Source organism: Chanodichthys erythropterus, chromosome 24 (assembly GCF_024489055.1).
Source record: "Chanodichthys erythropterus isolate Z2021 chromosome 24, ASM2448905v1, whole genome shotgun sequence".
Lineage (NCBI taxonomy): Eukaryota > Metazoa > Chordata > Actinopteri > Cypriniformes > Xenocyprididae > Chanodichthys > Chanodichthys erythropterus.
Window position 1 is genome coordinate 1162090 of NC_090244.1, and position 26607 is coordinate 1188696.

Here is a 26607-nt window from a genome sequence, read left to right on the forward strand (position 1 = left end):
TGTGTATTTTACCTGCTTATTTTCGCTTCACGTCCACGAACAGCAGCAATCCTAACGGTCGAGTGATTCCAGTCAGATCCGCTGCTCCACCGTGTGCTTTGAAGAGACTGTATCCTTGCGTCGGGCGGGAATTCCTTCATTTCGATATTTAAACTCTACATTGTTGAAATGTCTGCGTATTTCAACAAAGAATGTATGATTATATTACATTACAAGATGATGAATTATGAAATGATTGATTACAAATATGATGATTATGAAAAGAAATTTGTTACGAAACGAAACATTGAACGCAGCAGAACTACTTTGAAAGCGGAACAGTCAGAGTAGTGATTAAGTCCAATAAAAAAACAGAAATTTTATGTTATTTCACAGTTACATGTTTTTCCACATTATTTTACAGCGGATATGTAAATTTTAGGGCTGGAACAGAAAAATGGAAAAAGGTACCCACTGCTTATCACTCAATAAAAGAATCATATTGCTAAGTGTTTTTGAACGTTTTGATTTCTTTTGGTTTAATAATTAACATCACCTTTGCGAGTCTGACTCTCACTGCGCTTGTGAATTAGCAGAACTTGACGGGGACATTCAAATGCTTAACAAAACGCTTCATGTGACCAACAATTCTGTACATGTTTATTAAAGCATACTGTGTGGAGATAAACAAATGAGCCCAAAATATGAATGCAACACGTTTATATGAAAACGCTTAATGCACTTAGACTGATATTAAAGAGACCAAATTCTATTTACAAATAAAGCACATGCAGAAAAACGGATGACACCAAAATATAAACTTTCAGTATCACTTAAAATGTAACCATTTTATAAATTTTCTTCATAACGGTTTTATAAAGGCTTAGTGTGGTTGTCATTTGTTAAAATAAATATAAAAATACAGTGTGTTCGTGTCCGTCTGTCCGCTGAATTTGACCCATAATCTCTGATTCTCCTCATCTGTGATCATGGAAAAGGGGAATTACAATGACAACAATTGTAGGCCCACTCAGTATGCTCGTTTAAGCCTCATTTAAATGTTTCCAACAAATAAATGAATCGACTTTTCTCAATGTGTTAATTACATAGATTTATTTGGATATTCATACGATGATATTCATACGATGGCTGAAGCAGCAGTGAGCGTCCAGCGTGCGACACGGTAAACAGATCAACACTGTAAATGAAATTCTACAAAACTTCAGTGAAAAAATAAATAAAATGATCATGCGATGCGATAAAATAGCTTCTATTCCATGCAAACGATACCATTAAAAATGTTAACGTTCCACTTAGGGCGACCCTGTCAAAATGGCGGTGCCGCCCCGGCATGCAACGACGTGTGACGTCGGTTCATATTCTCTATTGCACTTTTGTTCATACAGCAGTACTTTGAAAGAATAAAATTACGCAATACACTACTTTTGATTTCATTATTGAATTTTGCGCATGCTGCGATTAATGGCAGAAAAATCGTGCGATTAATCGTGATTAAAATATTTAATCGTTGCCCAGCACTAGTAAATTTACATTATATTTCTGTGATTTTACAGAATATTCAAAATACAGAAAAAAACAGTAAAATATCATCATTTTATGTAAAATTACACATTATTCTGTAAAAATACAGAACATTTCTTTAAAAAAATCAGAAATTTAATGTCATACTAAAATACATGCAATTCCCTGTAAATGTAATAGTGGAAAATTAAATTAGAGCAAATATCAGTAAAACAACAGGTGAGTGTTTCAATGACATTTCAGTTTCAATGACAAAACGGGAAAAATCTGTAAAAAAATAAATAAAAATAAAATACAGACCATTACCTGTAAATTTACATTTGAAAATTGATAAAAGAACACACATTATACAGACACTTTATTTAATCTTACTAGATGATTAGATAATTGCATTTGATTTTACTTTCAATAAAACATTTGCAAAAGATTTGTAAAAAGTGTTTTTATGCTTGTTTGGTCTGAGTTTTTGTTGCATTTACACTGTTCTGACCTCTAGGGGTCACTGTGGAGACAGGTGTCAGATTGTTTCGAAACTTCGACACATTACGGTACATTTACTTCAACTGGTTCAGTGTTTCAGGAAGCCTTGATCTGTCCATCACTACTCTCCTCTTCTCTGATGACGAGGGTGGGGCAACCTGTCACTCACATGATATGAGATCCACCAATAGCAAACCACAACCATCTAATCATTCCCCACAGACAAAATCAAGCCCCGCCCTACATTTGTTCTTGTTTGAGAAGTGTTTCACTCAGATATATGACACAATAGAGAAGAAAAGATCAGCATAACTCCAACTCCAGTTTCATGTTTGATTACATTTTTTTGTCTGACAGTTAACAATCATGAACAAAGAAAAAAAAGAAAATTTTAGAATTTCATAGTAAAAATTAAATAAATACATCAATGAGTTAATCAAAAATCAATTTATTAAATTTGTGAATGTCTTCAAATGTATTTAATGTTGATTTAATATTATTTATTACATTTAGATTTATTCATTTAGCAGATGCTTTTATCTAAAGTTGATTTATAGGTCTAAATGAGGAACATCATAAACAATGTCATTAAAACTCAAAGTTTATAGAAAAACTAGATTAGTACACAGAGGAGATGCAGAAAAGAAGAAAGAAGAGATTAGTGATCAATTGAAATATGTAATTTTGCAGCTAATATAAAACAATAAAACACTAAATAATTATTTTGAAAATTCGGAAGAGAAATAAGAAGATAATCTACTATTTCTGGCTCCTCCATGATAGTGGAGTGTTATTTTTCTTTGCAGTCCTTGATGATTTTATTTTCCAGAAAGCTGTCTGTCTGAAATAAAGCAGTTCCACCAGAAAGACTCGGGAGGCAAGATAACGTAACACCAAACAGCAAGCAGAATATAAGGTTAATGATCTGTGGCGTAGGCCCCGTCCCTAGCTCACGTCCTGAGGGTTGCAGACTTTGCATTTCCTGCCTGAAGCTGAAAGCAGGGGCGTAGCCAACCCCCGAGGAGTATGGACAGGGACCACCTTGGTGGTGGTGGGGAGGATGGAAGTGAAAGTTTGCGTCAGCATCTGCGAACTCAGACAAGTGTAAGTACCAATCTTTTATACTCCAGTGTTAGATATTGATTGGTTAGATCTGAATTAATAAGTGACGTAACATTTGAGTCTTCCCGGCAGAACTTGCGATAGAGCTTCATTTCCGCACTAGTATCCGATCTTTTTTCCACACACAAAAAAAAAAAAAAACATACTGTTTTTCCATTTTAAATTAATGAGGGAAACAAATTAAACATACTAAATAATGTTTTAATTAATATGTTTTTGTGAGGGTATGTTTAGGTGTAGTAGAGGATATAAAATATTAGGTCGGTATAAAAACAATAGAAGTCAATGGAAACTCCATGAAGATACACAAATATGTTTGTTTCCTTGAATGGATGTTTTTCTCTCACAGTTCTCTCATGTCGTTTGACTCCTGAAAAACCAGTTCTGTGGAGAAACTCCCTTCACGAGAACACTGAAGTGAAAAGAAGGTCAGTGCTTTTGATGATCGAGGAGCCATTTCAGAGGAGGACAAAGAAACATCTGAAAATACTGTCATTATTTTAAGGTAAGTTAGTGAATAAAAGTTACTGATCAATGTTTAAGTGTTATGTTTGTAATCACAGAAGATTTATGCAGCACAACTAATAGACCTTTATTGAATTTTACGCGTCTGAAACGAAGCTCTGAGTGTGAGATTACAGTGACATCCACTGAATAAAGCTTTTAGATCACATCATGTTCAAAACTCATAACTTTCAAAACTGTTTTATAAAAGATGACACTGTATTTCTACAACAGTGCTTTTCAAACTTTTTCAAACTCTTTTTTCAGCAGCTCTTTTTTTTTTTTTTTTTTTTTTTTAAAGCGGAATGTTAACATTAAACACTATAAACAGCTTTTGGCCATTTTAGTTTCCCTCACTCCACAGAAGATCCTTTCAATTCAGCTATTCAGCTAAACAAGCCGAAACGAATTAATTTGCAGCGAAAGTGAAAGTAACTTCGGTAACACTTTACAATACGTGTGCACTAATAAGCATTAATTCATGCTTAACTAATGCACAGATAATACTGAATTAATGTATAACTCATGATTATCTAAGCTATTCATTAATTATTGCCACATTATCAACTAATAAAGAGTCTGTCTAGTTAATATATTAGTTCATATATGAATTGTTATCAATTAAATATGTCATTGTGGATTAATTACCTAATAAATTATTTTATTAACTAATAGTGTTAATTAACTTGTTAATTACCATAGTGAGCCAAAGCCTTGTATTTCAACTTCCAGGCAAAACAGGTAAAGTAATATGCATTAATATATGATTAATTACTACATTATTTGTGCAAATACATGTGCAAATAACTATAATTACTAAATGATGAGTTAATAATGATGTGCCTCAACAAGTAAAGTCACAACATAATGATATATTCACAAACCATTAACTAATAATTAATTAATCACTATCACTGTTTATAACAGTCATTTATTAAATGCAGATTATTAAACATTGAAGGACTTTCCAAACAAGTTTCCATAACATTACATTAAAACAAATCATTAAAACATTTACAAAACATAAAATTAAATAAATGCTCCCCTTTCTATGACAACCATTAGCCTAATCATTTAAAAAAAAAAAAAAACCTCATTAGATGAGTTGTAATAAAGAGAAAAAAATTAAAGCAAAAAGGGAAGATTATTCTAAATTCTTGTTAGTAGCACAAGAACAAAAGCAGTCATAACCAGTAACAACACTGCTTAAAATGTCCTTAGAACTATGAGAAACAGGTAATATAACTTTACTATTTTTTTTTCCAGAATGTCTGACAGTTCATTGTTTCATTGACTATTTTAAATTCTTATTTAGCACCACTAGTCATTTAGTACCAAAAGCAGTCATAACCAGTAACAATACTGCTTAACATGTCCTGACGAACAGGTCTAATGCAAAATTTACTTTTTCAGAATGTCTAGCAGGTCATTTGCTTTTTTCATGGCACTGATCTGACTTGCATTTGGCTCCAAGATGCATTGAGCCATACATTTTTCTGCAATTTTTTGCAGACTGTCCCCTTTTTTGAAACCAGCCCTCAGGACCTTGAATAGGTCTGGGCTAACAGCAGCCAGCTCTGCAATTGGTGCTTGGTTGACAATAGTGTTGCGATCCACCCCCACACTGTTATAGGCATCCGCCTTTGTTGAGCCACTTTTGACAAGTCGGAGGACTTTCTGGTACCGAAACACAGACTCCTCAGGAGTTCTTACTGAAAAAAATGCATGAAAGAACAGAAATGCAAATGAGGACACATCATTCCATAGACAAAGCATGCTACCACTACTAACACTAATATATACAAATAAGGTATTTTTAAGTCCATAGGTTGATTTCAAGCCAATGCCAACCTAAACTAGCTGTGGTCTCTGTGCATACATTAGGTGGCAATGGTAACTTGTAGTACCTCTTTTGAAATCGCCGGTCTGTGCTTTCTTTGATTTCTTCTTTTTTGATTTCTTTTTATACTTCTTCTTTCGTGAAGGCTCAGACGAATCAGAGTCATCAGAGTCATCTGAAGATACAACATCTTCAGATGACTCCAGCTGGAATGCTGTAGGGTTCTGGGACTGTTCTGGAATTTCAGCTTTCAGTTTAAGGGCTGTGACAGACAAAACAAGATATACAGATAATTATATCTTCTTTGAGTCTTGAACTACAGAAATAAAAAAGCATCTGTCTGTCTGTCTGTCTATCTATCCATCTATCTATCATATATCAGTGAGTATATGATAAAGTTATGATTAAATAAAGTTTTTTTTTTTTAATAAACATAAGAATTAATGTAATGGCCACTGGACAGCCATGTTAAACAAGCAGGGTGTGATGAGGATTTGATATTACGGATGGAGGACTCAAATCAAAAGAGATGGTTTAAAGCTGTTTGGACCCTCACTGTATTGCCCCCATTTACTGCATCCTCATACAGGAAGTAGATGTATTATTCACACAGAAATCAACTAAATTAAACAGTTTTTTTAATAAACAACATACCAAGAGGACAGTATGGGTTAATTATTTTTAATTTATATTTCAAGTGTTTGGGCAACCTTTCTTTTCAGTTGCACAATAATCAGTAATTCAATTTTTGTGCCACAGGAGTGGAGGGGGAACTTAAGCATAACCTGATATTGCTGAGTTCAACATGTTCCTGGGTCAACATTTTTGTTGATCCTGGAACAACATTAAAATCAACTAATCAGATTTGAGGGACAAGTTTACAGACAAGTTTGGGCTTAAAATCATGAATTGGTTCTTTTACATCAGTGTTATTCATCTATCATTTCCTTCTGATTTTTGGGATAACTTATGGGTAGGGTTAGGTTTAGGGGTAGGAATAGGGTTAAGACTAAATTTTCAGACTAGAATGTTGTTCTAGGATCAACAAAATATGTTGACCCAGGTACGCATCTAACTCAGCAATGTCAGGACGTGCGGAACTTACCATCTTCCAGTCTCTCTCTGAGAAAGTTTCTCTCTTCAGTCAAAGACTCCACTTTTTCCTCCAGAGCATGGATCTTCTCTTTCAGCATCTCAACTGTATGTTTTGTTTTGGAAAGAGTTATTTGGGCGGTTGGAGCCTCTTCTAAAAGACAAATCAAAGACGAATATGTATGCATGAACAAACAGGTGACTATGAAATATTTGCATCAGAAATACATTATTAAAGTTTTTTGTTATTTTTTATGGGCTTTTTGTGCTTTATATGGACAGGACAGTAAAAATCAGACAGAAAATCATTAGGTGGAGAGAGGGGAGCAGGATCAGCAAAGGACGTCGAGACACGAATCGAACTCGTGTTGTGCATGAAGGCAGGTGTGCCATATGTCAGCGCAGCAACCAGTAGGCTATCCGCACAAAAACAGCATTACAGTTTAATGCATCTCCTACTATGAAAGTTGCAATATCCTTTTATTTTTAATTTATCACAACAGGCTATCCTGACATTTACACATAGACATTTATGATAACAACAAGGACAGACAGTCTGAATGGCTACTAAACAATAGTGCTGTATACTACCAAGGAAATGCAATTACCCAGCCGCCTAGTTTTAGATTTTAGATGCCTTTTGCTACACATTTGGCGAATCTATTAAGTATTAGGCATTGCTTAATAGAAAAGAAAGTGTACAACTTTCTTTGTTGTGCTAAACAAAACTGAAGCATTAGCTCTTTGAGGTCCTTTCAGTAGAAGTCAATGTACACCAAAAGGCTTAAAAAATACACACACACCAAATACACACACATTTGTTTAATAAATGTTCTCTGAACAATTAATGTGAGAACCATTTAAATTATAACTACATTATACTGTAATTGTTCAGTCATCCACATGTGTTTTGATTATAAAGAATGCTGATGGCTGTTCATACTAATATTTACAGTAAACATTAGTTATATTGTTGGCTGTTCTCACCTAAAACCATTTGAATTGCTTCAGAAAAAGACTGAACTCACTGAAGTTTTGGTGCCCACTGAAATGACCTTAGAGAGCTGTTTTCCTAAAAATCTTCATTTAAATTTGACAGAATAAAGGAAATCTTGGATGATGTGGGTAAATAACATTTAATTTCATTAAATTTCATTTTTGGTTAAACTATTTCTTAAGGTTAAGAAAGTACTGTAAGATTTATCTCTGAAGATGTCTGGCTCAACTGGTGCAATCAATGTTTAGTCCTGACATTACTCTAGATACTGACCTTGCACATCATTCTTGACCTCCTCCTGAGCAGGTTTGCGGACTGGAATCTCTGAGGAGTATGGAGAGTATAATAAGGGGTTGGCAAAGACATATTATTACATGAAAACAGTTTCCATCCAATTTGTTTCATTGCAAATTATATATATAAACAGTATACATTATGGTTGTTTATTATGGAATCTTTTTTCCACCACTAAATAAATATAAATGATTTAATTAATTAAAAAGGTAATTGCGAGGAATAAAGTCGGAATTGCGTGATATAAACTCACAATTGTGAGAGAAAAATGTCAAAACTACAAGTTTAAATCTCGCATTTCTTACTTTTTTTTCTCAGAATTGTGAGAAACTGTTTTCACTTATGAGGAAAAGACTTTATTGAATTGTGACTTTTTATCATGCAATTCCTACTTTATAACTCGAGTTTTTATCTCTCAATTTTGAAAAAAATAAATAAATCTGAATTTAGAGTTAAAAAGTCAGAATTGCGTGATAAGAACTAAAAGAAAAAAAGTCAGAATTGTGACTTTATGTCACGCAATTCTGACTTAACTCGCAGATTATTCAAACTTTTTTTTTAATCTTTTATTTAGTGGTGGAAATAAGCTTCCATACATTTTGTTGCAATAACAAGCTAGCAGTACAAGTCGGCCTCTGCCATGTGCACGTTATACCGAATGTTAGCCTACTTTAACCAAGTGTATCAAACATGACTGCTAAAGTTTTAAAACTCACCATATACATCAGAACTATATTTAGATGGTATTTTACGATTTATCCGCTTACTTCTTTTACTACTGCTTGCCATGGCTGTCACAGTAACGCCGCCGTATGCCTCCAAGTGCTCGCACGCGTCTTGCTGCGTGTGTTCTGTCAGATGATTCTGACCGTCATCCTCATCAGGAATCATTGGTTCCACTTTAATCACAGTGGCCTGGCGCTCCCCCCTAAACATAACGTGGAGCTCAGGTGGATCTTGTACATCTTTGCTGTTGTCAAATGATGTCACTAATGTCAAAGTGGGTGCTATTCCATATATTTGAACTTCGTTTAAAATTCGCAAAATATTTAGTCCTACACCCCCCTTCATGTTCAGTACTATGCAGTTCATATGGGTGGCCAGGTGATGGCCTGACTTGCTTTTCTTGTAGTTAAAAAAAAAGAAAAGAAAAGAAAGAACATTTTTCATTTTTAAATGTTTAATTATACCACTTATTACCTTGACATAAAACTTAGTTAACGTCATTGTGATATTTCCAAAAGTTGTGGAAACGGTGTCCTGCATTTTTTTTTTAACTAAACGTTACTTCCGATGCTGAGAATTCCGGAAATGCGAAAAGGGTTAATGCTCCGCATCTTCGCGGCTAAATTTAGGGTAATGAGGTCAAGAAGTCAGTTTCACAGACGATTGGTTACATTTGGATTACTGCTTAAAAATGAATCTAACGACAGAGCTGTTACTTCTGCTGATCGATAAGCCAACAAAGAGGACTACTGCAAGACTCGTAAAATGGCTACAGAAAAAGAGACTTCTAGCAAGGAAGATGATGTGTCAGATTTGTGGTCGTGGCATGAAAATGAAAAGACGCCACGATACATCAGACGGCTTTCACTGGTAGGTTGTATTAAATCTGCACATTTCCCCTGGCACGATTTTATTTGACCTTTCAAATACTATTTTATGTGGTAACTTTGCATTAAAACGGTCAGGTTGTCGCGTCTGTAGACACGGTGTAACATTAGGCAGCCTGTAGCAGTTAGACTGTAGTGAACCATTTTCCAATTTTACAAAAATTGGCAGTTACGAAGAGAATAATGTAATTTTTTTAAAATTGTAATATTCTTTCACTCTAATAAAAAACCCTGCTTAAGTGATCTAAAATGGATGTATTGCTTTAGAAACTAATACTAGAATACAGTCGCAGTCGTATCTCTATTTCATTACTTTTCATTTTTTATGCAAATATTTAACCAATGAAACGTGTTAAAGAGAGCTTGCTCCTAAACCTCATAACTCCATTGGCTCCTCAAACTTACTTCACCCGCCTCTATGTGCTGCATGTGGTTTGAGCATCTCACCTTGTTTGCAGTCTGAAGGTAAATAAAGACTGCTGTTTGAATAAATACAGCGTTTTCTTTACTCAAGAAATACTATATTTATAAAAGATGGTTTTTTTTTGTTTGTTTTTTTGTATTTAAGAAGTGGAGAAGAGTGTCTTAGTCTAGCATATGTTGTTTGTTTTCACATCCAGTGGCATCTTAAGTGTTATCTTTTATAACATGATAATTTGACCAAAATACAGAAAAAACTGTGCGCCCACATAGCGACAGAACATTATATAACACGCAAGTTAATGAAAACATAATGCGATGCAAGTATGTTGCCTTCACGTGCTATCAGACATTTTCTAATTCCCACTTTAAAAATCGTGAATGCGAGTTTGTTGCATTCAAGTGCTTTGTTGTTAGAATGCACAGGAATAATGGAGGACATAGGTTTATTCCTGCATATTTATTGGGAAAATCGTATTAAAGCCAAAATTATATTTAGTGTATTATTCATTAACAACCATATAAACATTCACAATGCTATACATTTTGTATTGGCTATTACATAATAGAAATGGTCACAGAGAAATAAATACTTTTAATTATATTTAAAGTACAGATGATGTATCTAGATATTATTATTTAACACTGTTTTAACATTTCCTTATGATTTATTGAGGGAATGCAGACATCAAAGCCACAGAGGCAGAAAATGCAGTAGGACTGTCAGAGCAAAATCACTCTTTCAGAATTCAAAAAAATCCCTGTCTTCATGGATGACATTTATTTACCGGTAAGTCAACACTTTTCCCAACCCATGTGGTCTTCAGTAGGCTACACATTGACCTGGTTTAGGGACTAACTTGTAGCAATGAATCAATTAATAAATAAGTAAATAAAATTACTGGAACACTTTGACCAAAAAAAAAAAAAATGTAATAGATCTAGGATTGCATTTTTCCAATTACAACAAAACAAATTGCATTCTAATTCAATGTAGATGTGCTTATGATTATAGTTATGTTACCTTTTAGTTGATTCTCTTTTACCTGTCATGACTCATGTGAGTCCTGGAATATCCATACTGGATTAAATATACAACATCATTTTTATGTGTGTGTATTTAAAACATCCCGTAGCTTCTGGGCATGATAAGTGAAGCAGTCAGTAATATGAAAAATAACTAAGCTATGCACTTATTTACTATTTATTACCAGGTTTTCTCAGGGCTTGCATCTCAGACAAATCGACATGAAGCAAGATGGAATTGCAAGAAGTTCCCGAACTATGTCCAAGATGGCTGCAGCATTAAGAAAGGTTTGCAGGTGTGCTATGAGGCGCCATACACGAAGAAGTGGGCAAATTATTGGACATCCCAGAGAATTTGCTGTTATTGATGAAAGCAGCTTTCGTCATAAACGTAAGGTGAGTTAAAGGATGACAGCACAGTGTTCTGTCTATTATGAAAATATTCACTTTGTGAAGTCACAAAGTAGTAACCTACAGTGGAGATCAAAACTAGAGAACAATTTATGAACACTTGATTTTTTCAGAAATAATGTTCTTCTTTGTTCAAAATTTGAAGGAATTTTAGTTGTGGCCATGCTAGTAGAACAGTGTTTTACAAAATAACCAAAGCACTTCAACAAAAGCTTCATTTTGTGGAAAACACAAAAATTAGAGATTTGAACCGCAATGATTGTAGGACCGCAATGATTTATAGAACCGCAATGATTGTAGGACAAAGAAAGATTACATTTGAAATTTTTAAAGGTTATAGGCAGCAGTCAAACATTAGTAGGAACTGTACAGACCCTTACTTTGAATGACTTCAGCACATCTGAGGCCAGTCTCTGCTCTCTCTGTTCTTTCCCTACTCTTCTTCCAGTCTCTTCCACAGTTTGCTCACTGTAATGGGTTTCTTAGCCATAACTTTGTCACCAGGACTCTGGACTGGCCATTTAATTATTTCAATGGTTTCAGATTAAGTGAACTTTGGGTCAGTTCTTCTCTGTCCACACAACATGCTCCTCAGCAAAAGTTAGTCTAGCATGTTGATGAGAGGTTTGTTCACTGCAGAGTGGGCTTTCAGTCCAAATTTTCTTAAATGTCGAGAAACTGTATTGCCGAGGTAGATCCTTACCCTGTTCAGAGCTTAACCGGTGAGAATTTCCAGCTGCAGTGTTGATCTGATTGCCCATTGAGATTCTCTGTATCCTGTCCTCTTGTGCATTGGTCTTTCGTGGGCGACCAGCCTTTTAGGGGGACTTGAATGAGTTTGTGACATTGTAAAGATGCAATATTGACCAACTGTAATGACCAACTTCTCTTTCTATGGCTGAAAGGGTCATCCCTTTGGCCTTCATCTGGACAACGTGCTGTCACTTTAGAATGGTTCACCATCTTGCAATGTCAGTGAAAGCTGGAAAGTTAGACTGCCAGTTAAATAGGCTTTGTCAGATACTGTAAAATTAGCACCGGGTACCAGATTAATACCAATAACTGGAAGTTATCTGAAAGTGTTCTTTAATTTTGATAAGTGTCTATATTATCTATACCATGCTTCACAATATGTTTAACTAACATTGCCTATAAATATGCTTAAAACTGTGCTTTCACTCCTGTTTGGATAACTTTAAGCAGTGACCTCGAAATTTAGGAAATTGTACGTTGTGCTTTAGTTTTGATTCATTGTATTTTAATAATCACTTTTGTGTATTAAATCAGTTTGTTTAACCGTTCTCAATTCTCATTATTATCTATGGTAACTGCATTTGCTCCCATCTTTAATACTAACTTCTGCAAACTTAGAGCAAATGACAGCAGAGACAATTTTTTTTGTTTGTAATTAATAGTATATAATACATATGTTGATCCATTACTGGTATACTAAACACGCATATGATTTTTGATTGATTTTTTGTTTTGTTTTGGAAGCCATTTTTTAACTTTTGCCATTGAGATATATATATATATATATATATATATATATATATATATATATATATATATATATATATATATATATATATATATCTTTGTGTGTGTCATGTCTTTGTAGACCCAATATGATATAATTTAATATAACTTTTTTTACAGTATGGCAGAGGGAGGGCAGCCGCAACTTGGAGACGAAAAAGTGGGTCTTTGGCATACTAGGAGTAAAGGATGAGCGACGACATCCAGTCTTACGGCTTGTAAAGAGAAGAGGAAGGCAGAATCTTGTACCAATTGTGGTTAAGCATGTGCGACCTGGAACCACCATTATAAGTGACGAATGGAGAGCTTATAGAGGTGCATTAGCTGCCATGGGCTACACTCACTTTAGAGTCAATCACAGACAGTGGTTCGTGGATCCCCACAGTGGAGCCCACACCCAGCATCTCGAGAGAGCATGGTTGAAGTACAAATCTACTATTTGGAGACTTAGAGGAAACAGAACAGAAAAAATCCTGAAGCAACACCTCTCAGTCATTGAATGGACTCACTGGCTGGCTGACAAACATAGCCAAGGTCCCCTTGGTAGACTGTTCAAAGACATTCGCCAGCACTATCCTGTATAGTAGTTTACCTCAAAACGCACAATGTAATGTTATGGAAACATGTTTTTGGAAAGTGCTTCAATGTTTAAAAATCTGTGTTTAATAAATGGCTTTTATAAACAAAGTAATGGTCATTAATTAATTATCAGTTAATGGTTTGTGAATATATCATTATGTTGTGACTTTACTTGTTGAGGCACATCATTATTAACTCATCATTTAGTAATTATAGTTATTTGCACATGTATTTGCACAAATAATGTAGTAATTAATCATATATTAATGCATATTACTTTACCTGTGTTGCCTGGAAGTTGAAATACAAGGCTTTGGCTCACTATGGTAATTAACAAGTTAATTAACACTATTAGTTAATAAAATAAGTTATTAGGTAATTAATCCACAATGACATATTTAATTGATAACAATTCATATATGAACTAATATATTAACCAGACAGACTCTTTATTAGTTGATAATGTGGCAATAATTAATGAATAGCTTAGATAATCATGAGTTATACATTAATTCAGTATTATCTGTGCATTAGTTAAGCATGAATTAATGCTTATTAGTGCACACGTATTGTAAAGTGTTACCGTAACTTCTTGTTCTCGCGCAGCCTACCTCTCTCATTCCGCATGAATCCAAATGTTTCCATTTTCTTGAAATATTTGAATGATAATCTATTATTTATTATTTAACTAAACAGGATTTGTAGTTCACGCGCATTCCAACATCAATGAGGAAATAATCACTATTCACACAAGCAGAAATGAGCTTGATAACAGAGCAGTGTTCATACTGAACGGCAGATTATACTATGGACTATTTAAATTGAGCAGTGTGACTTTATATATGTTTGTTTGAATGTACTTTATTTTAATAATAAACAGGCTCCGATGTCACATTTGCAGTGCTTGAATATGTTGTGTGTGATCGAAGATAGATCTAACAGTGGAAACATACAGTTGGCTAAAAAACTATAAAGTCACTTTTGTTCATACAGATAAGACATTATTAGAAAAGCAGAGTTTTCATACTATATCATGTTCACAATGAAAACAGAACGTTTTGCTTTTGTTACGAAGAAAACAAACAGGATGCACTTTCTGTCATCTCAGTTTCCTGTCATGATGAATCTCAATCATCAGCATTCAGCTGAATTTGTCAAACAATAACCTACTGATCTGACAGAATCTAAAACTAAATAACAACCTGAAGAATTAGATTTAGACCATATAATATTTCATTAGTTGATCTGATCGTAGTGTTGTTTCATTACACTCATTTATTTGCACATACTGCATAGATCTCTGCTATAAGTTTTTCTCTTATTCCAACAGTCCTTGAATGACGATGGCAGCAGAGCTGCTTTATGATACTCTAGATGACCTGATAGAAGACAGTCTGAAGAGATTTAAGGGTCTCTTAAAACAAGATGGACCCATTGGAGCTGGTAAACTGGAGAAGGCTAGTGTCACTGAGATAGTGGATATAATGATGGAGTGTTTTGGAGCAGAAGAAGCTGTGAAGATCACACTGAAGATCCTGAGGAAGATGAACCAGAACCAGCTGGCTGAAGAGTTACAGAACAACTACACTGAAGGTATTAAAGCAAAGATTAGAGAACAAGAGAATAGATTCATAGAAACAATTATTCAGATTTTTTGAAAAGAGACAATTCTCATGTTCTCCAGTGCTGCATTTATTTGATCAAAACTAGTTAAAATATTGTGAAATATAATTCACAATAACTTTTGTATTTGAATATCTTTTTTTTCAATGATTTTTCCTATGTTTCCATCACAGGAAAACTTTCACAGCTGAATTTTCAGTGTCACATGATCCTTCAGAAATTATTCTAATATGCTGATTTAGTTAATAGTTTATTAGTTGTTCTGCTTAATGAAGTGTTGGAACAGGATGTAGAGCCTTTTTCAGGATACTTTGATGAACATAAAGTCTTATTCTTTTCTCTCTCTTCCCAGTGCAGAAATCATCAGAGCCAGCTGAGAAACACAAAAGAAAACAAGGTGAATTCACCTTAAATGTATTTGAAACAAAAAAGTATGTTGAATTAAACTAATTGAAAAATAAATCTATTGCATCAACAGTATTTGTATTTTAGTGCATTGTATTTTCAGGGCTTTCATTTTTAGGGTCTGAAATTCAACATGATTGTATATTTAAGCTGTGAATATTTCGATTCAAAATATTTCACACACGTTTTCATTATTAAAAATTCGATAATCCATATTCGACTTCCAAAATCGTTTAAAAATACAAATTTTATTTTCAACAGGCAATTTTCTGTCCGTTTTATTTCGCTTTACAAATTCAGTGGTTCAAATTCAACAGAAAATTCAACATTGCTCATCTGGGAACTGCAGGAATAGCAGTATAGCACCAATTCATGATCTCCACCTGTTGTTAGTCGCCTCACAGACCTTTGTGTTTAATTTTCTAGTGTTGTTTTGTTCAAACCTTTTCCTGTTTATTTATATTTTTCATAACAGATGATTTCTGGCTGCAGGAGTTCATGAAAACTCACAAAATGAACATGAAAGAGAAAGTAGAACACATTTTTGAGTGTAAAAAGGAAAATGAAGCACATCTCAAGGATGTTTTCACTGAACTCTTCATTACGGAGGGGGATCTTAAAGAAGTCAATCAAGAACATGAGATTAGGAAGATTGATGACACCATTAAACCACGTAAATCAGAGAACAGTTCAATCAAATGCAATGATGTATTTACTCGGAACAAAAATAAGAAGAAAAAGATTGTTCTGACCAAAGGCATTGCTGGCATTGGAAAAACGGTCTCAGTGCACAAGTTCATTCTGGACTGGGCAGAAGGAGAAGCCAATCAGGATATAGACTGTGTTTTCCTGCTTCCATTCCGAAAGATTAACTGCATTAAAGACAGAGAGATCAGTCTGCATGAGTTTCTACAAAAATGTAATCCAGAACTAAAGGACCTGGAAACATCAAAGATATGTAAGATATATAAACATAATCTTGCATTTATCTTTGACGGACTGGATGAGAGTCGACTGACATTAGATTTTGACAGTGGAATGGTGACGAGTGTTGAAGAGCGATCATCTGTAGATGAACTGTTCACAAGTCTGGTGAATGGGTCTCTGCTTCCATCAGCTCATGTCTGGGTGACATCACGACCTGCAGCAGCCAATCAGATCCCTCCTGAGTATGTAGGGTTGTTCACAGAGGTGCGAGGATTCACTGACCAGCAGAAGGAGTATTTCAGAAAGAGAATCACAGATGAAACTCAGGCCTCCAGAATGATCTCACACATTAAGAAATCTCGTAGTCTCTATATCATGTGTTACATTCCCATGTTCTGTTGGATCACAGCCACTGTTCTTCAGGACATTCCTATTGGGAACAATGCAGAGAACATCAACACGACACTCACTGAAATGTACATCCACTTCCTGCTGATACAGATGAACATAAAGAGCCAGAAGCATGAGAGAAAAACAGAAAGAGAACATACCAAGCTCTTAGATTCCAATAAAACACTGATTTTGAAGTTAGCTAAGCTAGCGTTTGAACAGCTGAAGAAGGAAAACATTGTGTTCTATGAGGAAGATCTGAAATCATGTGATGTTGATGTGAGTGAAGAAGACTTTGAGTCCACAGGAATGCTCACTGAGATCTTTCAGCAAGAAGCTGGACTTCATGAGATGAAGGTCTTCTGCTTCGTGCATCTGAGTGTTCAAGAGTTCCTCGCTGCAGTGTATGTGTTCCTCTGCTACCTGAACAAGAACATGGACGAGCTGCAGTTTTTCATTGAAGAAACAAGAAGAGAGGTCAGTCCTGAACACATCGACAAGCCAGACAAAAATATTGCTTTGCATGATTTACTAAAGAAGGCTGTAAGGAAAGCAATGCAAAGTCAGAAAGGACATTTAGACCTATTTTTACGGTTTCTTCTGGGCATTTCACTAGAATCCAATCAGAAACTGCTCAGAGGCTTGTTCACACACACTGAAGACAGCAAAGACAGCGTCACAGAAATAACCAAACACATTAAAGAACAATTACAAAACCACCGCATCTCACCTGAAACTTCAGTCAACCTGTTCTACTGCTTACTGGAGCTCAATGACAATTCATTTTATACAGAAATACAAACATACTTCAGATCTCCAGAAAGAATCCTCTCGTCTTCCATGTGCTCATTGATGGCTTACGTACTGCTGATGTCAGAGGAGGTGCTGGATGAGCTCGACCTGAAGAGGTACAAGAGAACGGGAGGCCACAGGAATCTCTTGCCAGCTGTGAGATGCTGCAGAAAAGCCATGTAAGGAACTTGAAGCTGTTTAATCAAAGTTTTTAACTCAATTTTAAAATCAATTTTATCATAATATTCAGTGTGAAGTATCATGTTTCTACTCATTTTGGAGAGTCAAATCTGTATGTAATAAAACTGATTTACTTAACAGTGATTTTATAGACATACATTTGAAAGTTATTTTCACATCAGTTCCAGCATACATGACATTTATAAATGTTTCTAGATAGCTTGAATTTTCACAGAGAACAGGACATAACCTATCACTGTTACCACAAACACTGTTCCTACAAGATAAACACACAATAAATGATTTGGTCAAATATCCTGTTTTTACAGACTCTCCGGCTGTGATCTCAGTCACACCTACTGTGAAACTGTGGCTTTGGCCCTGCAGATGCCAAACTCACCCCTGATAGAGCTGGACATGAGTCGCAATGACCTGGGTACCCGAGGAGTGAAGCTGCTCTCTGATGGACTGAAGAGCCCAAACTGTCAGCTGAAGATACTGAGGTTTGAGATTCATTCAATTCTTATACAACACTCACCTCTGTATTTCGGTCACTAAAAACAGAGTATGACATTCTAAAATGCTTAACATAAAATAATTAATGTGCGTTAATGCACAAAGACAGTGATTTTAACATATCAAATTCAGTATGGGGAGCGTGGGGTACAACCTAACGCAGGGTTAGAAACACATATGTAACACACATAGTTTAAATACTTCCTTATATACTAGCATGATAAATCTTCAAGTATTTACTAGTTGCCATAATGACAATATAAAGAGAAAAAAAAAAATATTCTTTGTTAGATATCACTAAACATCTATTTAACAATAGCAAAAGTACATTTCTTTTAAATTTTTCATCTATATTTTGTTTATTTAAAATTAGTCAAATCTGATATAATTTTAATCACCAATCTGTTATTTAGCAGTTTAGATTTTTCTTTAATGCTTCACTAACTAGCAGAAGACACTAACCAGGTTTAAAGTCTAGTTTCACAGACTGTAACGAAGGCGGGACTCACAGGTAAGATCCAAATGCAAGCTTTTATTTACAGTGGTAAGCGTGGTCGTACAGGCAGGGTCAAAACAGGAACAAACGGGAACAGTAAGGAACAGGCAGAGTCGTGGTCAGGGTACAGGCAGTAGATCGAGGCAGGCAGCAATGGGTTGTAAACGGGGATTCAGGCAAGAACAATCACAGACAGGCAAACAGGATACAAGGAACCACTCAGAAATGTAACACAAGTGAAAACAAGACTTTGTGGTGAGGTGGTGCGAGTGTGAGTCTTAAATAGTCCAGGTAATGAGCTACAGCTGGGTGTGGTGATTAGTGTGGTCGTGTGCAGGTGACTGGCAGGGAGGATTGTGGGAAGTGTAGTCCGGGAAGTGACAGGAGCAGATGGTGATCGTGACACAGACAGAGTTCGTTGTAACACTGTGTTACAGTGTGTCCTGCTATTAGAACTATACTATTCTATACAGTTACTGATAACTGACATAATTAACGTTTATGAATTTCCGTTGAGAAACCATGGAAAAAAAGCTGAATAAAGACTGAGAGGAAGATTCTGAACATTCAGAAAATATTATTTCCAGAAAATACAGCAATTGTTCTGGCTTGTCTATTTATGCCTTTGCAGATCCTACTGGCCTTAGCTCATATCAGTCACTCCTTTCTTCTTTCTCTACTAATGTCTCCAATGCTAAAACCACATACTATCACACCAAAATTAACAATTCCACTGATTCCAGCACACTTTTTAAAAGTTTTTTTCCAGCACACTTTTCTCTTCTTTGCCCTCCTCCCCTCCCTCCCACATCAACTTTTACAGCTGATGACTTTGCTATATTCTTCACACATAAAATAACAACCATCAGAGGCCAATTCTTCACACCACACACTGACAATAACATCTTAACAGAAAACACACAAACTCTCTCCTCCTTCTCCATGCTCTCGGAGGCTGACGTTTCCAAACTCATCCTTTCCAATCACCCTACTGTCCGCTAGACCCTATCCCCACTCATCTTCTTCAGGCTATCTCCTCCTCAATTCTACCTGCACTCACATCACATTATCAATTCTTCACATCACACTGGAACATTTCATACAGCCTTTAAGCAGGCTAGGATTACCCCACTGCTTAAAAAACCCACTCTGAGTCCCGCACTTTTGGGAAAACTACAGACCAGTATCCCTTCTTCCTTTCATTGCTAAGACACTTGAGAGAGTTGTATTCAACCAACTGTCTACTTATCTCACACAGAACAACCTCCTTGACGAACAGCAGTCTGGTTTCAAGAGTGGCCACTCAACTGAGACTGCCCTGCTCTCAGTCACTGAAGCCCTGAGACTGGCACGAGCTACTTCAAAATCATCAGTACTCACCTTGCTGGATCTGTCTGCTGCTTTTGACACAGTTAACCACCAGATCCTCCTGTCAACACTCATGTCGAAGGGCATCTCGGGAACCACACTTCAGTGGTTCAAGTCTTACCTCTCAGGTAGGTCCTTCAGGGTATCTTGGAGAGGTGAGGTGTCCAAGTCACATCATCTTGCTACTGGGGTACCTCAGGGCTCAGTGATTGGACTGCTTCTCTTCTCCATCTACATGTCATCACTAGGATCTGTCATTCAGGAACATGGTTTGTCCTATCACTGTTATGCTGATGACACACGACTCTACCTCTCATTCCAACCAGATGATCTGACGGTTGCTGGTCGCATCGCAGCCTGCCTGACAGCCATTTCTGCCTGGATGAAGGACCACCACCTTCAACTCAACCTTGCAAAAACGGAACTGCTTTTGGTCGGTGCCAATCCAACACTTCATCACAACCTTTCAATTCAACTTGGATCATCAACCATTACTCCTTCCAGGACAGCTAGGAACCTTGGAGTGGTGATGGATGATTCTTTAAGCTTCACAGATCATGTTGCGACAACGGCCCGGTCCTGCAGATTTGCCTTGTACAACATCAGGAAGAATAGACCCTTCCTATCGGAGCATTCCACACAAATTCTTGTCCAAGCTCTTGTAATATCCAGACTGGACTACTGTAATGCTCTCTTGGCTGGCCTTCCAGCATGCACTGTCAAGCCTCTACAACTGATCCAGAACGCTGCAGCAAGACTGGTCTTCAACGAGCCGAAGAGAGCGCACGTCACTCCTCTCTTCATCAGTCTGCACTGGCTGCCAGTAGCTGCTCGCATCCAATTCAAGGCTCTGATGTTTGCCTACAGAACGACCGCTGGCTCTGCACCGCTATATCTCAACTCACTACTTCAGACTTATGCACCCTCCAGAAATTTGCATTCTGCAAGTGAACAGCGGCTTGTGGTGCCTTCACAAAGGGGCACAAAATCGCTCTCACGGACCTTCTCCTGGTCTGTTCCTGGCTGGTGGAACGACCTGCCACGCTCTATCCGAGCAGCTGAATCTTTAGCCATTTTTCGCCAGCACTTGACCCAGAAATAGTAGCGCTTACCTTGATTTCTATTTTTCCTTCCATCTACTTGTGTTTTTTACTTTATAAAAAAAAAAAAAAAGAAAACATAAAATGTTGCATCCAAAAAATACAACGTTACCCTTAAGCAAGCACACACACACACACACACACACACTAAAATAGCGGGGCATAAATTCTCCTCTCAATCAACCCGCACAGTGTAAAACAGTCATGGCGTGTGCAGCCGCAATCAATATTGAATAATGAAAATACCGATTCAGTCACTATTATCTACATCGAGCCAGCAGCAAAACAACGTGATTCTCCCCACGGCAGATCTATATACTATACACCTCTAGCCATGATAGGCTTACTCAGCAAACTGTAATGAACTAATAGACAGAAACCACCGCCCATACTGCCACACACTAATCAATCAGGACTTTGAACCTCTCCTTCTGTAACAGCATTTCATCTGATTCTCAATTAAATTCTCTCATTCTCTCTATTTCTCACAACTCTGTGCATGCGCTCCATTCCACACCATTTTTAAACCAAACATCCAGCGTCTGCAGACAAGCATTACTCTCTAAGGTCTCTATTCAGCCTGAAGAATCACTGTAAAATTACAATGTTTGAAGCTCTATATGAAACACTTCATATACGCAGAACACAATCTTGTTGTGTTTTCTTTTTCTATTGTGTTGTTTTCCACGTGTCTTGTTAGATTTGACTTGTGTGCATCTAGTTGTATGTTTGAGTTTGTGTACATTTTTTGCCCTTGTTTAACTTGGTGGTGTTTTGTTTTTGGTTTAGAAAATGTAAGCTTTGCTCTTTATGATTCCAGGTTTTGGACTGTGTTCTTCCCAGAGACTAACACAGTTTAGTGTACTACTACAGTAAAATGTGAATCTTAAAGTAAAGTCATATCTGTCATTTTTGTATTCAAATATTTAATGCACCTACTTAATAGTCTAGAAAAATGTAAAAACTCTGGAAACGTGTCTTAAAGGGGAGAGGGGGGGAGGGGGGTGTAATGCTATTTTATGCATTCTGACGTATTTACACTGTTGAAAAGTTGCATTCTCATGCTAAATATGGCCAAAGTTTCAAAACATGAGTTGGACGTATAATGGAGTATTTCTGTGCCAAATGACTACTTCCGGTTTTGGTAAAATAAAAAAAAATGTTCATGGATGCGATTATTAACGTTACTGTAGTATGAAGCAGAGCAGGACCGAGTGTTGCGGGAGCTGAACGAGGCCGCTGGAGAGATTGATCAACACACGCCTCACGAGCATTTTATGCATATTATGTCACAGTCGCCTGATACCCCCCCCCCCCCCCTTAACAGTTTTTGGTACTTAAAATTTCTGTTACTTTGAAATCTATACATGTGGCTGTGCTTAAATTTTATCTGTTTTTATCACTTGAATCACTAAATTTATAACTTTTTTTTAAACATAATCAGGACAGCACAGTGGCTCAGTGGGTAGCACAATCACCTCACAGATATAAGGATCCCGGGTCGAGTCCTGGCTGAGCCAGGAGTTAGCAGGTTCTCTGTGTCAGTGTGTGTTTCCTTCAGGTACTCCAGTTTCCACCACAGTTCAAAGATATTCAGCAGAAAGAAGTTAGTCTCTAGTGTCTGTGTGCGATAAACTTACCATCCAGAAATAATGTTTTCATAACATTTCCAAAATTATTGAATGGAATGTTCCTCTAACATTCACATAAACCAAGAAAAAAATTAATATGTAAAAAAAAACAACAACAACAACAAAAAAAACGATATCAACGTAAAATTTTCTGTAATGTTTTTTCATGGGTGCTTTGGTGTGCATAAATTTATTATATAATAGAATTATATGAACTCTTTAGGCTATATCATTTGATTATGTGGTGTCCTTCTCCAAGGGTCCTTGAAGCTTGCAAAAAAAACACAGTTTTGTGAGAAACACCTGGTTTACTTTTGCTGGATATAGCAAATGATGACAAAGTGAATGTGTTAAACAAGATAAATGGTAAACAAGATGGGTTAAACACAAAAAGTGTGATTAATCCAATATATATATATACAGCTATGGAAAAAATTAAGAGACCACTCCAAGTTCAGAAATCAATGTTAAGTGGTCTCTTAATTTTTTCCATAGCTGTATATATATATATATATGTGTGTGTATATATATATATATATATATATATATATATATATATATATATGTGTGTATATATATATATATATATGTGTGTATATATATGTGTATATATATATATATATATATGTATGTATATATATATATATATATGTATATATATATATGTATATATGTATATATATATATATATGTATATATATATATTTGTGTATATATATATGTATATATATATATATGTATATATATATATATATATATGTATATGTATATATATGTATATATATGTATATATATATATATATATATATGTATATATATATGTGTGTATATATATATATATATGTGTATATATATATATATGTATATATATATATATATGTGTGTATATATATATATATATGTGTGTGTATATATATATATATATATATATATATATGTATATATATATATATAAATTATGATATTTGCAATTTCTATCTATTAATATTTTATTTCATTAAATTATTATATTACATATGACATATAGAATTATGTTTTTTGTTATTAGAATTATGTTATTACATTGCACATATAGAAGATGGACAACACAGACAAGCGTAGTAACCTTTGTCTTTGGTTGCATGTCTAAACGGTAAAATACATACAGAAATATGGTAAAATGCCCGTCTTGGAAAATATTCACGTAAACACAGTTGACGTTCTTAACACACACACACACACACACACACACACACACACACACACACACACACATCCTGATTGTATAATGTTATAGTCAGTTTTGAAATGGGAAAAAATACAAAGAGGAGAAGTTTGAGTCTTGAACCTGAGCTGACCTTTACCCTAATGGTTCCCTGCTGGTGGAATGACCTGCCCATATCTAAACAAGCTGATGTATTTAGCCATCTTCAAGAAACTGCTGAAGACACATCATTTTCATCATCACTTAACCCATTAACACTAACACTGTCTATTCTATATATATAAAATACAAAAGTAAAAAAACATTTTTCATTTATTCAGAACCTTAAACCCAAACTTTCTCTGATCAGAACCATATTCTCCTTTCAGCAGAACTTAGTTTCTGAAATGAGAGAGATTTAACTCTTATCAGTTTATATTAAATGGATGTTTAATTATTCAACAGATTTAACAAGTGTTCGTTGTGAGTTCTGATGTCACAGATATCTTCATTGTTTCTGTGTATGTTTGTAGATTATCTGGCTGTGGGGTGACAGATGAAGGCTGTGGTTATCTGGCTTCAGCTCTGCGTTCAAACCCCTCACACCTGAGAGAGCTGGATCTGAGCTGGAATAACCTGGGAGAATCAGGACTCAAGATGCTCTCTGATCTACTGGAGGATCCAAACTTCATACTGAACAAACTCAAGTATGTTGAGCAGTAAGATTCATCCCATCCTGTGAATGTCTGTATTTGTATTTCAGTCTCTCCATCTACAAGTGTACAGTGGAGTGAAATGTGGAAAGGGTCTGTAGTAGAGCTGCGTGGAGGAAAAGATTACTGATTTACTTTATTACAATATCAATCTCAATGAGTAGACCTTCTTAAAAAGATAGTTCACCCAAACATTTACAATCTGTCATTATTTACTCACCCTCACGTCATCCAAACCTGTATGCCTTTCTTTATTCTGCGGAGCTCAAAAGAAGACATTTTCTTTTCAGTAAGAAAAGTCTCAGTATTTCTCCCTTACAGTGGAAGTCAGTGGTCACCAAAACTTCAAAATATCATCTTTGGTGTTCGGCAGAAGAAATCCATGCAGGTTTGGAAACACATTAGAGTGAGTAAATGATGACAGAGTTTTAATTTTTGTGTAAACTGTCCCTTTAAGAAAGAGTAGGTTATATTTGGCTCAGAATCACTGGATTTCTTCTTTGGTAAGAATATAACCATGTTGTGTTTGGACTGACAGGTTTGTCATATTTCCTTTTTGAGTGACTGCACATGATCTACTGTACAGGTTTTATGGCATTTATGACTGAGTTTCTTCATAGTGTTCAAAACCAAAATACTCCCATACAATTGAGGCTCTTCCATGTTTTGACACTGGATCTTCTTCTGCAGCTTCATTGGCTTCACCATCAAGGGATCATTTTGACAAACTAACACATGTTTGAGGTCTTTCACACATGGTTCTTTCATCTGTCTTCACTATTTCTTATAAACAAGCATTAGACAGGCGTCTTTGATCCTCGCTGTTTTTCACTCTTGCTCATGTGATATTGCTTAGTTAGCTTTATCTACAAAACACAGAAATCTGGTCTTGTATGTCGATTAATTTAAATTAACACATGCGATTAATTTCAGAATCCTTAATGGGTTGAAATAATTTAACACAATTAACACAAATAAATAACAAAAGTAGGCTACGTGAAGCTGCGTCATTACTGTAATTTTCGTCATTCAGTTAGATGATCTTAGAAGTCAGGAGTTTCTCAAATTGAGCATCTACAAGCACCTGTTACCCTGGAGGAAATCTCCATTCTAACCAAGCGGCAACCTCCCCCAGTTTCTCGTGAAGCCAATACGTAAGTGACTTAAACTGCGATTCATCGACTGGCCACTAGGGACAGGCTGCAGAAGAGAGCAGAATCTCATTGAGTCCCATGTTAAATTGGCCAAGTTTACAGCAGAAAAAAACGTGTTTACAGTCTGGTTCAAATTGTGGTTTTAGTCTGTATAGCTAATTTTGCCCTTCATGACAACTCTGAGGGGGATGAATTTTTTTATAACTCAACCGTTTAAATTAAACTAAGCCTTAAAGTTCTGCATAATTAAGGGCGTGGTCACTTGAGTGACAGGTGGATCGCGCTGCTGTCTGCGAGCTGTCACTCACTTTACCTCAGCTAATTCCAGCCACTGAATTTGGCGTCTCAGCCATATTTGTGCTTTTTTCTCTCTTTTTAAAAAAACATACAATTATAAAATATGGCTTGATGCATTAATAGTCGAGACAGATGTGCGTCTGTGTAGATCTGTTCGCATGTGGAAGATAAACAGAACACACGTTGTTGGATCGTCTTGCATTGGCTAAAAGTTCCTGAGATTTACTACAATGACAATGGCGGCAGGATATAAAACTCCGACTTCGGCTTGGATATTATAACTAAAACTGCTGCACTATTTTGAAAAATTATACTTTGGACACGAGCTCATTTGTTTGTGAGATATACGATCACAGACATTTTTACAACATAAACGCTGCTCAGATTGCATTAT

General features: G+C 35.8%; 2 protein-coding genes across 3 annotated transcripts in view; both read left to right on the top strand.

Annotated features, from left to right (window-relative positions):
- The first annotated feature begins 2967 nt into the window (after nucleotides 1-2967).
- The window catches only part of LOC137015120 (NACHT, LRR and PYD domains-containing protein 12-like), a 47728-nt gene continuing 24088 nt past the window's right edge, over nucleotides 2968-26607 (top strand). Inside the window, exons 1-7 of one of the 2 annotated variants that reach the window (XM_067379832.1) lie at nucleotides 2968-3105; nucleotides 3473-3628; nucleotides 14769-15031; nucleotides 15414-15458; nucleotides 15942-17754; nucleotides 18085-18258; nucleotides 24583-24756. In XM_067379832.1, coding sequence (XP_067235933.1) covers nucleotides 14776-15031; nucleotides 15414-15458; nucleotides 15942-17754; nucleotides 18085-18258; nucleotides 24583-24756 — 2462 coding nt within the window. In that variant the 5' untranslated portion in view covers nucleotides 2968-3105; nucleotides 3473-3628; nucleotides 14769-14775. The remainder of the gene's footprint in view (nucleotides 3106-3472; nucleotides 3629-14768; nucleotides 15032-15413; nucleotides 15459-15941; nucleotides 17755-18084; nucleotides 18259-24582; nucleotides 24757-26607) is intronic. The other variant, XM_067379833.1, reaches the window with a different exon arrangement.
- On the top strand, nucleotides 19797-22198 carry LOC137015121 (uncharacterized). Its single transcript, XM_067379835.1, has 2 exons — nucleotides 19797-20263; nucleotides 20462-22198. Exons 1-2 carry the CDS (start codon nucleotides 20209-20211, stop codon nucleotides 21235-21237), a joined length of 831 nt encoding a protein of 276 aa, XP_067235936.1. The 5' UTR covers nucleotides 19797-20208; the 3' UTR covers nucleotides 21238-22198.